The sequence below is a fragment of the Ovis aries genome, chromosome 2, assembly GCF_016772045.2.
Source record: "Ovis aries strain OAR_USU_Benz2616 breed Rambouillet chromosome 2, ARS-UI_Ramb_v3.0, whole genome shotgun sequence".
Lineage (NCBI taxonomy): Eukaryota > Metazoa > Chordata > Mammalia > Artiodactyla > Bovidae > Ovis > Ovis aries.
The window spans coordinates 244,407,561-244,422,226 of NC_056055.1; the positions used below are offsets into that span (position 1 = coordinate 244,407,561).

General features: G+C 53.3%; 1 protein-coding gene across 2 annotated transcripts in view; it reads left to right on the plus strand.

The window, feature by feature from the left end:
* The first annotated feature begins 14,358 nt into the window (after nt 1–14,358).
* WNT4 (Wnt family member 4) overlaps nt 14,359–14,666 on the plus strand; it is a 28,869-nt gene continuing 28,561 nt past the window's right edge. For both annotated transcript variants that reach the window (XM_027965546.3, XM_042244603.2), the window contains exon 1: nt 14,359–14,647. In XM_027965546.3, the coding sequence (XP_027821347.1) occupies nt 14,571–14,647 (77 nt within the window). In that variant the 5' untranslated portion in view covers nt 14,359–14,570. The remainder of the gene's footprint in view (nt 14,648–14,666) is intronic.

Sequence of the window (14,666 nt, forward strand, 5' to 3'; positions counted from 1 at the left end):
GCCACCACACGTGCCGTGCCCTGCTCCAGCTGCCCAGGAACACTGTCCCCAGGGTTAGCGGGATGGAGGCCAGGTAGGGCAGGGGAAAGAGAACAAGGACCCTGGCGGCATCTCCCTGAGCATCTTCATTCCCCAGCCCCTCGGCCCTGCCTACTGTGGGGGGAGACCAGAATCAGCTGTGAGCCCATGTCTGCTTTAGAGGCTGGAGAATAACTCCTTCCTGGTCCAGTTTCAAACGAATGTCCTGGGACCTTCATTCCCAATTATGCCCTTGGGGCCATGGGGCTCTGGGAGAGGGATACAGGGCATCCAAGCTGAAGCTTCAATCCTTTGGCCGCCTGATTCAAAGAGCCAACTCATTGGAAAAGACCCTGATGCTGGGAAAGATAGAAGGCGGGAGGAGAAGGGGTGAGAGAGGATGAGATGGTTGGATGGCACCACCGACTCAGTGGACATGAGTTTGAGCAAGCTCCCGGGGATGGTGAAGGACAGGGAGGCCTGGCGTGCTGCCAGATCACAAAAAGTCGGACACAACTGAACAACAACAACAAGAAGCTGAAATGTCCCCTGAAAATCAAAGCCAAAGTCACTCAGTCGTGTCCGACCCTTTGTGACCCCATGGACTATACAGTCCATGAAATTCTCCAGGCCAGAATACTGGAGTGGGTCGCCATTCCCTTCTCCGGGGGATCTTCCCAATCCAGGGATCAAACTCAGGTCTCCCACATTGCAGGCGGATTCTTTACCAGCTGAGCCATCAGGGAAGCCCAAGAATACTGCAGTGGGTAGCCTATCCCTTCTCCAGCAGACCATTCCAACCCAGGAATCGAACTGGGGTCTCCTGCATTGCAGGCGGATTCTTTACCAACTGAGCTGCTAGGGAAGCCCTCATGTTCCCTGGAGGTTATCTAGTCCAACATTTTCATTCACAGAGAGAAACTGAGGCTGAGGGAGGGTGAGCTGGATTCCCATGGCCCAGCATGTAAAGGGAAATGCTGGGTCTCCAGACACTCTCTCCAGAGTTCTTTCCTCCCTCCACCTGCAGGCGGCCATCTTCAAAATGGGGTGAAGGAGCAAGGGTGAAGTGCCTGCCCTTCCCCAGGTCAGAGTCCCACTGCTGAACTTGCACGCAAGCATGGAGTTCAGGCCTCGGAGGGCCTTGAGCCCCCTTCCCATCTGCAAGGAGAGGAACACTGGACTTGAAGCTGGACGGTCCTGGGTTCCAGGTCCTGCATGGCCACATCTCAAACGAAGGTCCTTGGGCAGGTCCCTTTGCCTCCCTGAACCTTCTTTTCCTACTTTGTGAAATGATGAACAGCCCTGCCTAACTCACTGAGCTCTCACAAGCAGGGCAACGTCTCTTTCGTCATGACATGTCACACAGATGTGTACAAGGCACTGCTTTCATCCTCACCATCTCCCCAGATGGCCCATCATTCCTGGATCTCCAGCTGCCAGCACAAGTCCTGCCCAGAATAGCGTTCAGGCAACGTTTGCATGAACTGAATTGGTTCATTCTTGGTTCGTTTCAGCAGGTACCTGTCGACTCCAGGGCCAGCACTCTGGGTGACTGGATGACAAAGCCCCTCGGTCTGGGGAGGAGTCCAGACACATCCACTAGAGACGCAGGCGAACAGGAGGGCCCAGGTCATCTCAGATGCTGGAGGCTTATCTGTGCCTCACTTGTTCACTGATTCATAGCCCATCTTCCCCACCAGGCTCTGAGCTCCATGGACATGCAGACCCTCTAAATCTCCAGCACCTCGCATGTGGTTTATCTTTACTGTGTACTGACCAAACAGAGAGGATCTTATGGATCCCAGATCTGTTCCTCCTGGCAGTCTCTTCTCTTGAGCCCCAGGTTCCTCATCTGTAAGATGGGAGTTTGGGGAAACAAACTCAGGAAACATAGACCTTAGTCTGCAAAGTTCCTGCATATCACAAGCCTGCAGTGGGCATGGCTGTTCACGTCACCACTATGATTTTTACTACGGGCTTTACTTTGGTGGAGATGAGAGCGATCGCTCCGGGGCTCGGAGGGCTGGGGGGGTGCTCCAGCCCCACGCACGGTTAGCCCTGAAGACCACTCACGTTGCTGTCTGCTGCTGCACTCATAAGTCCATTTCTACCTCCCAGACCACGGTTCTTCTCATCTTTTCAATGAGGCAACAGAGGGCCAGCTCAATGAGAGAATTCTCCCAGGTAGCACCTAAAGAGATCTGGCCCTGGGAGAGGGCATTTCCTGAGGGTCTGCAGGAGGCCGGTCACCGCCAGGAGCAGCGCTTGCCTTTGCTGCGTTTTCTCACCCCATCTTAGCGGGGGAGGAAACGCAGAGGTCCACAGCCGGTGAGCGGCACCTCCCGCCCCTGTGGAGGGCCTCAGCCTCAGCCCTCCACCCGCCCCCTAGGGGACTCGGATCTGAGCTGGGCCCTGGCCACCCTCTGCTGCTCCCGGAAGTGCCCTGTGTCTGCACCTTGATCTCCGCACCCACGATGCCAGGAAACCCCAGTGGGGCGGCCGAGCTGCCGGGTATTTATAGTGGACACGCAGCAAAGCTGCCACCCCCATCTGTTTACCCAACAACGCTCTGCTAACTGGACACTTTCAGCCCCGCCGGCCACAGACAGACCCTCACCGCCGCCTCATCTATTTTTTGCTCCCCACTTAATTTTGCATCATCCCAGCTTCCAAAATAAACTTCCCCCAAACCAGCCAGGCTCACTCTGGCCCAGAATCCCTCACGGAGAGCCCCCTGCCGCCCCAGCCCCCACATCAGCCCTCAGGGCAGAGCCAACCAGACCCAGCCCAGCCCCTCGGCTGCCTCTCTGGCCTTGATTTAGAAGCAGCTGCTCCTGCCCTGGCGGGTTTCCGACGCTCCAGTGCCGGGGTGTCTGCATTTGTAGGGGATGCTGACTGGGCATCCGCGTGCAGGGTTCCTGGCTGGAGATCACGGGGGCTGCCCCGGCCCCCTTCAACTGCCCCCTTGCAGACTCACACACATACACACACGTGGGTGCCCACAGGCACACGCTCACACACGCACAGCACGTCCTGCAAGCTGCAGTCGCCTCCAGGGCATCCCTCACGTGTGGGGGGAGGTCTCCTCTTTCAGCTCTCACCCTGACCTACGCTGACCGCCTCCACCTTCCTCGCAGGACCCACTCCTCCACCTCTGCCCACGCGCCATGCTGAGCTGCTTCCATTCTTCAGCCACATCATGCCCTCTCCCCTCCAGGCTTCCGCATCCACTATCCCCTCAGTCTAGAACAGTCATCCTCTCACCCTTGGCTGAGCTAACCTTCCTCGCCCTTCAAGCCTGAACTTAGACATCGTCTCAGCCAGGAGGGGACCAGCGCAGGGGAGCGCACACAGGCAAACCAGCTCTCTCATCCCCAGGAGAAAAAGTTCCTTCACCTCGGGATCCGAGAGAGTTATTTTGTCCAAGCCCTGTGGCAGAAACCAGAGATACCTCAGTCATTACAGAGTTACCATCCAGGGAGTTTTCTGGTGGTCCAGCGGTTTGGACTCCACACTTTCACTGCCATGGCCTGGGTTCAATTCCTAGTCGAGGAAGTAAAATCCCACGAGCTGCATGGTGGTGGTGAAGTCACTCAGTCATGTCTGACTCTTTGCGACCACATGAACTGTATGTCACCCACCAGACTCCTCCATCCATGGGATTTTCCAGACAAGAGTACTGGAGTGGGTTGCCATTTCCTTCCCCATGAGATCTTCCTGACCCAGGGATTGAACCCAGGTCTCTTGCATTGCAGAAAGACTCGACTGTCAGTACCACCAAGGAATCCTAAGCTGAATAGTAAAGCCGAAAAAAAAAAAAAAAAAAAGAGTACAGAATTACAGTTCCAACTTTATGAAACTGAAGCTGTGGGTTTTTCAGGCAAACAATTTAAAAGATCATTTATTTCTTCTGAGGTTTTTTTTTTTTTTTTTTTTTTTTTCACATGACATGAGAATAGAAAAGGAACTGATGTTTGTCTGGTATATCTATTCCCATTTAAAGGGCTTCCCTGGTAGCTCAGCTGGTAAAGAATCTGCCCGCCATGCAGGAGATCCTGGTTTGACTCCTGGGTCTGGAAGATCCACTGGAGAAGGGATAGGCTAGGCTACCCACTCCAGTATTCTTGGGCTTCCCTGGTGGCTCAGACGGTAAAGAATCTGCCTACAATGCAGGAGACCAGGGTTTCCCATTTAAAAGAAAGATAGGGACTTTGCTGATGGTCCAGTGGTTGAGAATCCACCTTGCAATGCAGGGGATGTGGGTTTGAAAAGTAAATAAATAAAAGATATTCATTGGCCCGTTTTTTTAGAATGAAGACACTGAGCCTGGGGGACATGCACTCCATCTATTCATTCAGCACTTACTGACTGAGCTTTCACCATGCGCCAGGCGTACAGCGGCACTAGGAACGTGGCAGGCACGATCCCTATCCCCTTGGAGATCATAATCCGCTGTGAGACACATCACACAGATAATCTTACACAGAACTATTTAATAACCATTGTGATTAGATGGATAGGGCTTCAAAGGAAAAGTCCAAAGGGCTGAGAGAAAATATGTAACCAGGAGACCAAGAAAGCCTTCTCGGACATGACATGTAAGCCGAGACCTGAAAGGAATTAGCCCAGTAAAAGGCAAGTTGAGGAGCATTCCAGCCACCAAAATGGCACATGCCACGGCCTGGAGGGGGGATGGAGGGACAGAATAGACGGTTTGCTGGAGGCCACACCGCCAGCAAGGCACAGGCCTAGGTCAGATCCCAGGACGAGTCGGCCCCAGGGCCTTGGCTAATGCCTCCTACAAGCACGAGGGCAGATTGCTGCCGAAGGAAAACAGCACAGGGGCTGCCTCCACTACTGTCTCCTTGTCCAGAACATCAGATTTCAGAGAGAAACATGGCAAACAGATTAATATCACTTCTACTACTAGAGACGCTTCTCAGGCCGCACGGTGGTAAAGAGTCCTGCAACGCAGGAGACGCAGTTTCGATCCCTGGATTGGGAAGATCCCTTGGAGGAGGAAATGGCAACCCACTTGCAGTATTCTTAGCTAGAAAAATCCACAGACAGAGGAGCCTGGCGGGCTACCGTCAATAGGGTTGCAAAGGATCAGACACGGCAGAGAGACTGCACACACACACACACTTTACTAGAGAAGGTCTAAGAAAATTAAGTCCTCGGTGAAGACATCTTAGCCATCCATTTCAGTCCTAGTGAAAACAAGCCAGGAAACGTAAACATTCAAGAGCAACTTGGCATCCCATGAAATCATCCTTAGCTGTCAGTGACACCCCGTTACTGTGACCCTAACAGAATGGCTCTTCTAACTTACCTTGGATAATTCTCTACAAATCAGACCTCTTTTTTTCTAAGACTCTACGATTACAGGTGTCAAAGGACTCATTGGTAATCTGAATTGAGAAAAAGTCAAGTTCATATTGCCCACCCCCAAGTTCCTTCAGGCCAATGAACTGCTTTGAAATTCCACAAGGTGAAAGGGAGGGGTCAGACAGGGCTGTCCCACCCCCAGAAGGGTTTGTTTGTTGGGTAGAGTTCTAACAGGCTCAGATTCATACCGGCTCAGATTCAAACTTCTGGCTCAAGGCAGAGTGCTTAACGAAGCTTCCACGTTCCCCAGGTGCCACTTGCTTCCCTAAGCAACCAGCATCACTTCTTGCTCATGCCATCTTCCAGAGTCTAGCAGAAGGCTCAGCCACAAGAAGTGTCTTCACCCCAGCCCTGCTTCTGGAAAGAAACAGCAAGCTCCCTGCTGACTCAGTAAGGTGGGGTTGGGGCCCGAAGGAGCAGACCAGAGGTTGAAGGTAGTGAGGAATCAGCTTCCATCAGTCCAGATGGGAAGAGAGGACCAGAGCAAAAGCCCTACTGGGGACTGGAAACACACCCTAAGGCTGGGCGGGCGGACAGGATCCAAGGTCTACCAGCCAGAGAATGCAATGGGACCCCAGACTGATGGGCAAAGGAAAACATCCCCTGCCCAGACCCCTGAGGACCCCCTCCTGCAGGTGAGTGGGGAAGGTATGCACAGCTTCTCCTGGGCAGGGGCGGAGAGCGCAGCAAAGTTAGAACTGCTCCAGGGTGAAACAACTACCACGTCAGGCATAGGATTTAGATTCCTGGAATCACATGGTATTTGGGGTTTGTTTTTCTCCTCAGCTTTCAAGAAGACACTTGAGAGCAGAGAGATTAAGAAATTCCAGGGTTCTAAGTAGAGAAAATGCTCCTGACCTAAAGCAGGAGAGACCGCAGTTAGACGTGAGATAGGAATGGCTGACCATCCGAGTGACCCCATCCTGGAATGAACTCCCGACGGCAGTTCTTCACCCCTGAGAGAGGAATGTAGAAAGACCTGCCCAGACCCGTGAGGCCCAAGCAGAGGGGCCCAGCTTTCCTGAGTCTGAAAACCCCTCCTTCAGAGCCGAAGATTCCTTAGTGGTGTACTCGTCACCTAATTGGTGGCAGCATAGCGAGAAGCTACTATTAATGTTTTAATGCTTTTCCATGACTTTACATTTCATTCATCACAGAATTATCTCTAAAGGATCCACCTGCAATTCAGGAGCCGCAGGAGATGTGGATTCAATCCCTGCATCAGGAAGATCCCCTAGAGGAGGAAATGGCAACCCACTCCAGCATTCTTGCCTGGAGATTTCCATGGGCAGAAGAGCTGGGCAGCAGACAGTCCTTAGGGTCACAAAGAGTCAGACACGACTGAAGCAACTTAGCACACACCATGAATGTTTTAATGCTCTTCTGTGACTTTGCATTTCATTCATCACAAACTTATCTATAAACATCAAACCGTTTATCAAACAGCCCAGCACCATCTATGAAGTCTTCTGGCTTCCTTCCCTCCAAAAGGACAAACGAACCAACCAAAAACTTGAGCTGAATCGCTTAGCACATGAACTGACAGGATATACAGCCAGCACAGAATGGGGACCCTCTACAGATCAATCACCCTGATGTCTGTAACAATCAAAGCCATAAAACAAAACCAGAAAACTCAGGTGGGAAATAAAGTGGCAGTCTCTGGACTAAGAAAAATCAAGAAATGTGGCAACTAAATATAGTACATAGAACTTCACTGGTGGAGTACAGTGGCTAAGTACAGTGGCTAAGTACTCCATGCTCCCAACACAGGGTACCTGGATTTGATCTCTGGTCAGAAAAACTAGATCCCACATGTTGCAACTAAGACCCAGTGCAGCCAAATAAATAAATACTTCTAAAAATAATAATAATAAAATAAACATCACAAGTAGATATTTGACCTTGTCTTGAGATGGGGATTGCAGCCATGAAATTAAAAGACACTTACTCCTTGGAAGGAAAGTTATGACCAACCTAGATAGCATATTCAAAAGCAGAGACATTACTTTGCCAACAAAGGTCCATCTAGTCAAGGCTATGGTTTTCCAGTGGTCATGTATGGATGTGAGAGTTGGACTGTGAAGAAAGCTGACCGTCGAAGAATTGATGCTTTTGAACTGTGGTGTTGGAGAAGACTCTTGAGAGTCCCTTGGACTGCAAGGAGATCCAACCAGTCCATTCTAAAGGAGATCAGTCCTGGGTATTCTTTGGAAGGAATGATGCTAAAGCTGAAACTCCAGTACTTTGGCCACTTCATGCGAAGAGTTGACTCATTGGAAAAGGCTCTGATGCTGGGAGGGATTGGGGGCAGGAGGAGAAGGGGACGACCCAGGATGAGATGGCTGGATGGCATCACCAACTTGGTGGACGTGAGTCTGAGTGAACTCTGGGAGTTGGTGATGGACAGGGAGGCCTGGCGTGCTGCAATTCATGAGGTCACAAAGAGCTGGACACGAATGAGCGACTGAACTGAACTGAACTGAGTCCTCACTAGATGAACCGTCTGTAAAAAGACAATTTTGGAACTACTGGGAACATGTGGTTAGGATGTGAGTGTTAATTTCATTAGGGAAGATCATAGCGTGGTGATTGTGTAAGAAAATGCCTGTGTTGTGTGTTTCCCACAGCGGTATACTGGTGCATGTTTAACAACCAACTCCCGGGGGTGGGAGTGAAGGGAACTCTGGTTCGTAGCGTTTGTCCATTTCCATGGTGTAAATACTCCTACCCCAGCTGATTTCAAGCAACCAGCTCGACATCACGGAATGCCAAGCCAAGAAGAGGCCACACAATCAGCCAGCCCTCAGCAGCCAGGACCAGCTGGCTCCGACACTCCACTGGTTTTAGAGATCTACGCTGAAGTTATGTGCAGCCTGCATGACAAGATATCTGGACTGTGTGTTGAAATAATGCCCTAAAGAAAAAGAGAAAGACAACAGAAAAGAGGGGAAATGAAGGAAATGGAACAAAACCTCAACAATGACTGCATCTGGGTGATGGATACATGGGAGTTTATTCAACTACAACTTTCTTCTACTGTGTATATTTGAATATTATCAAAATAAAACATTTAAAACGAAAGCATCATCTGATATATATATAAGCGAGAGAGCTTTATTCCAAGGCTTCTAGGTATACACACTGATTCCTGGACTCCTACCCTAACTCTACAGCCCCCAGGGGTCTGAAGATAAAGAATGGGAACCACAGGCATTGACATCACATGCCTAAATCCATCTATCAATCCATCAACAGGTCATAACCAAGATGTCTCCATGGACCCTCGGCTGGGCTGAGGGTGGAAGGGGAGCCCCCAAAAGAGAAGAGTGACAGGGGGTCTGATTGGAAGTCCTGGGTTGTACCATCTGCTGACAGAGTGGGCAACTCATCCCAACTCTCTGAGCTCCTGCTTCCTCGTTGGCAAAACAAGGGTAGGAATGGCCCATGGCAAGAATTAAATTGCAATTCATAGGCCCAGCTCCTGACACACAGTAGGATGCTCAGGAAATCCTGGCTTCCTCCCTTCCCCCAGGGCTCTGCGGGGCTGCTGCAGGGACACGTGCGAGCCGTTAAAGATGTGTAGAGATCACTTTCTTTGCCAGAGAATGTGGGTGCCCTATTGCCAAATCTTCCCATTTTTCAAGAGAAGCTGGGGATCCCGCTTCTTATGTGAACTCTCCCGATCTTGAAATGTTGTCAACAAATTCATATATTTAAAAACATTGGGCGGGCCAAGCAAAACACACCTGCAGACCACTGGAGTGTGACTGCTGGTTTAAACCATAGAACAAGCAAAGAGCTAACCTGCATTGACGCTGAGCCCTCTGTGTGTGGAAGAAGGCTTTAGACACAGAATAGCGCTGACTCCTCGCAGTCTTCCTTACGATCCCCGCTGCACAGATGAGGAAACCGAGGCTCAGACTGGCCAAGAGACCTGGCAGGGCTGGAAGCAAATACAGGTCTTCTTGAGAACTCAAAGTTCTACTCTCTCCCCCTCTCCAGATTCCTAGAAGTATCTTTTGGGAACAAATGGCAGACCCAGAGAGAGGCAGGGCACTGCCCGTGGCCACACAGACACACTGGGCTGGCAGAGACCCAGCAGGCTTCCTGTGACCTTCTGGAACAGGACCCCAGAGTGCACTGCCCTGGAGAAGGTGACTGTGAGATCCAGCCAGCCAAGCCTGAGACGGTGGCAGAGGAAAGGCACCCTCTACTTTTTATCTCCTTGAACAATGTATGGATAGGCTTAAGAATGTTCTAGAGCACAAGCCTAAACCCTTGGTTTCTCCATCTCAAAAATCTGGGAAGTTGGACAGGAGAGCCCGCTCACCAGCTGAGCGTATGCCCTGTTACTCGGTGCGTCTAAGACCGGGTTGGAGACGCAGCCAACCGCATTGCTTTGGACTCATTTACCACGAGCTGGTGATAATTTAGACACACAGTCTGTGATTCCTTCTGATTAAAAACCTGGCCGTGTTTCCCATCCTTGGTGAATTTTCACTGTTATGGCAGTAAAGGAGAACTCACTCCAGAAAAGGGGGCCACTCCAGGAGAAAAGGGGACCCTCCTACAGTCTCGGGGGGATTGTAAATCGGTGCAGAGACTATGGAAGACAGTATGGAGGGTCCTTTAAAAACTAAAACTAGACCTGCAATATGATCTGGCAATTCCACCCCTGGGCATATATCTGGAGGAAACTATAATTTGAAAAGGTACTCCAATGTTCATAGCGACACTGTGTATAATACCCAAGACATGGGGCCAACCTAAATGTCCATCGATAGATGAATGGATGAAGAATGGTACATACATACACTGGAATACTACTCAGTATTGTAAAAAAAAAAAAAAAAAAAGAATGAAATAATGTCATTTGCCGTAACATGGATGGACCTAGAGTTGCTCATGCTAAAGTGAAGTAATTCAGAGAGAGGAAGGCAAACATCACAGGAGATGACTCTATGTGGAATCTAAAACAAACCACAAATGAACTTATTTACAACGTAGAAACAGACTCCCAGACAGAGAAAACAAACTTACGGTCACCAAAGGGGAGAGAGGGCAGGGGTAGGATAAATGAGCAGTTTAGCAGATACACACTACCGTATGTAAAATAGAGACAACAAGGCCCTAACGCACAGCACAGGGAACTATACCCAACAGCCTACAATAAACCATCATCAGAAAAGCAGGAAAAAAGGACGCGCACAGTTACACACATCTGAGTCACCTTGCTGTGCAGCAGAAACTAACACACTTTAAATCAACTGCACTTCAATTAGAAGAAAAGAGGACACTCCAAACCTTAAGGAACCGTTTCCTTCAACCAAGGATCAGGAAACAACTAACACTTGTTCAGATTCCGTTAGCATGGGGCATTCACCACAGTGGGCACAGAGAGGAGATATGGAGGGGGAGACCCCCACCTCAGTCCATAGAGATTTCTAGTAACCGCCAGGAGGAGCCTAGAGACACCCCATAACCTTCCTCTTCTGGGCCCGGATTTAATCCTTACATGCGGAGGACTCTTGCCTACTAAACAGTGTAGTGGGTGACTCTGCACCCGGAACAGCTGTGTCCAAACCTTGGCCGTGCTACTTACCTGCAGCGTGAGTTTAAGCAAGCCCTCTGTGCCTCAGTTTCTCAGTGTGTAAAACGGGAGTAACAATAGTACCAACGCCAGAGGTTCATGGATCTGCCTCGCAGCACATCAGAGCAGCACCTGGGTTTCACCGCCTCTAAGTGGAAATGACAACAGCATCTATGTACTTCCTGGGCTGCCTTAGTGGTTCAGGTGGTAAAGAATCCATCTGCAATGCACGTGACCCGGGCTCGATCCTGGGGAAGGGAATGGCCACCCACTCCAGTATTTTTGCCTGGAGAGTTTCACAGACAGAGGACCCTGGCGGGTTACAATCCATGGGGTCACAAAGAGTCAGATACGACTCAACAGCTAACACACACACACATACTGCCCAGGGCCGTGGCCAGGATGAAATAAGTTCACGTAAGCAAATCATCTGGACCCGTGGCTGGCACATGGAAAGCCACTCACGACACAGTTGCCATCACTGTATGTGATTACAGATGAGAGAGCTATTGAAGACTGAACTTTGACTGACTCCTATTTATATCTTCATAGCTGAATCTTGAGAGGTAGAAGAGCATTTTCTCAGGGACTTTCGCATGAAGACTTTCCACTGACCCAGACCGGAGAACTCCTCCCCAGCCCTTATCGCGGCCGGGCGGGCCTTTCTGGCTGGGCCTTTCCCTCCGTCCATCCTCCTGCCCAGCTCGCAGGACTCACACCCACCGCTTCGTGTGTGTCTCCAGCAGCCCCAGGAGAAGATGGGCCGGGTAACACTGTCCCCACTTGACGGTCCAGCGGCCCCCCAGACGTCAGGGCCATGTGCCTCGGTGCAGGAGCCCAAACACTGGAGCCCAGGCCCCGGGCAGCAGCAGCAGGCACCAAGGCTACGGCTCCGCCGTCCCAGGACCACCACTTCTCCTGGGCAAGTCACGCCTCAAACCCTCATGGCCTCATCTGTCAAAGGGAAACAAAAGACCTTCCCAGGTCTCTCGTGAGGACTGAATGCGTGACAATCCTGAGAACAACATCTAGCACATGAGGGCTCAATACCTTAGCAAAATGAGAGGTGCTACTTTGCCTAGCATAGTCCTGCTTTATGCCTGACCCCCGGGCAAATCTTCCAGTTGGAGACCCTGGCCACTCTCAAAAATGTCTCAGTTTGGAAAAACATTATACGGCCACTCTCAAATAACTGCCTGTAGCTGTTTAAATTATTATTATTATGATTATTACTATTATTGTTTTCCACCATACCACACTGAGACTCTAAGAATCATATATGTTGACTCAGAACAGTTCAGTAATTCAGTACCTCCCTTGGGTGAACGTGAGCCCTGCCCTGGGGACCTCAAACTCTAGTCCTCCAGCTAAGCTCTCACCACAGGGAGACGAGACGCTGGGGCCAAGGTGATGTGCCACCTGGAGCCTGTGCCCCCTCTCGATCACTCTGGGTGCCCAGGTGGCCCCAAGCCCAATACCAAGAGGACCTGGGAGGGTCTCTTCTACAGTTCCAACCTCGGAGGTCAGATGGCGCCACTGACATGCCCAGCTCGGGGGCAGAAGGGTGGCCGGGGGCAGCTCTCTCAGGAGTAGAGCGGTGTGCACCCAGCAGGCGTGTGCGGGCTGAGATGTCCACGCACGTGTGCACAGGGCCCCCTGCCCTACCAAGCTCCAGTGCAGGCTCTGAGGAGTCCGAGGAGCCCTCATTCAGAGCTGGCCTTCCAGGTTGTTATGAAAGTGTGCTTGTCAAGGTAGGAGAATAGAACATATTTTATTTCACATTTTGTTAGCTTGATTTATAACTTGCAAATATTTAGACATATGGTATGTGAGCCTCCATCTGCACTCTCCCTGGGCCCCACAAATCCCTGCCACCTCCTGCCCACTCTCAACGCCAAATGTTTACTGAGCCCCTCCTCCGCGCTGAGCCCAGGGGACTCCATGGGGTGAAGGGCACCCTCCCGGCACCCAAATGTGACCATCTATGTGGGAGCACACCTGGCAATCCTAAACCAGTGAAGGGCGGGACGTGGACCTGGCCTATGGCTCTGCCCCAACCCTAGTGAGGCAGGCAGCTTCCTGCCCCTTTCTGGGTCTCAGTCTCCCCGTTTAGACAACAGATTCTATTCGCCCTAAGGGGCCCTGGTACCCAGGCTGAAGCAGGGTGAGGTTGGGCACAATTAGGTCAGGGGCCTTGGGAGGGCGTGACCTGGCGATGGGCCCCTAACTCTCGGGTTACCAAGGTGTGGAACTGAGCACTTCGCACTAGCAGGTCACAGACCGTAGTCCCTTTCATCTCCTCGATTCACTGCCGGAACACTGCAGCCACCCACGCTGTGCCAGCTAGGGGCTGATCCGCCGGACCTGGGAGAATCAAACAGGCACACAGAAAACCGAAAGATAAGGCAAAAGACTGGCGGGTGCGCTGAAAAGAGACCTCCTCTAATCTCCTTCCATAATCTCCTTCCTCCTCTAATCTCCTTCCACAGCCCTCCAGTCTCCTGTCCATTTCTCGGATGAGAAAACGGAGGACCGGAGAGGTAAGGGGCTAGGTCAACACCCTGCAGCTTAGGGCGCGCCCAGATCTTGTGGCCAGCCAGAAGCGAGGTTTCAGATTCCGGCAGTCTCCGGCCACTGTCCCAAGCTGCCCGAACCATGGGGAGGCCCCGTCCAGCTCCCGGAAGGCTGGAGGGAGGTGAGGGCAGGGAGGGGCCGGGCCAGAGGACGCGCCGGCCGGGAGGCAGGGAGGGGCCTGGCGGCGGGTGTCGGTTGGGGGGGGGCGGGGGGTGAGTAGGGGTAGTCGGGCGGCACCCACCTCCCGGGTGCGCAGCCCGGGTGCTCGGCCCCGGGCGCGGGGAGCGCCAGCGGCTTAGGTGCGCTCGAGCGACAGCAGCGCTCGGGCGGGTTCGCCGCGGTCGGGCCGGGTCGGGCTCCCAAGCTCCGGCAGAGGGGTGCGGCGGGGGGGCGGCGCTGCAGTGCCCGCAGCGGCGGGCTGGGGGAGCTGTGCCCGCCTGTCCCCCAGGCTCGGTCGGGGACGGGCAGCCGGCGCGCCGCTCCCTCGCCCGGCCAAGCCAGGCGACGCGCAGCCAGGCGTGCCTAGAGCGGGCTCCGGCCGCAAGGACTCCCGGGCACCCGGCCGGGGAGGGCCTGGGAGAAGCCAGTCCCGCGGGCCAGGGCGTCCACGGGCGCCGCCACTCCGGCCCGCCCCCGGGGGTTGGGGGGGGGGGGGCGGGTGTCCCGGGCCGCTGGGCCCGCCCAGGTAACCCCATCCTCGGCCCGCCCCCGGCCCGCCCCCCCGGCCGCCCGCCTCCGTCGCCGCCGCCGCTGCCGCCGCATCCCGGCTCTGGGGCGGCGCTGACAGTCTGGTCCGCGCCGGGCAGCGGGCGCAGCAGCGGGCAGGGCTGCCGGCAGGCACGGAGGCAGAGCCCCGCCGCGCGCGCCCCGGCCCGCGCCCGGCGCCGCGCCCCAGCCCGCCTGCGGGGCGCCCACCTGCCGCCCGGGCGGGAGGTCCCCCCCACACCCGCCCCCGCGGCCGCAGCCGCTGCCCGGGGCCGGCGCCCGCGGCAGCACCATGAGTCCCCGCTGGTGCCTGCGTTCACTGCGCCTCCTGGTCTTCGCCGTTTTCTCGGCCGCCGCGAGCAACTGGCTGTAAGTCCGGACCCGGCGG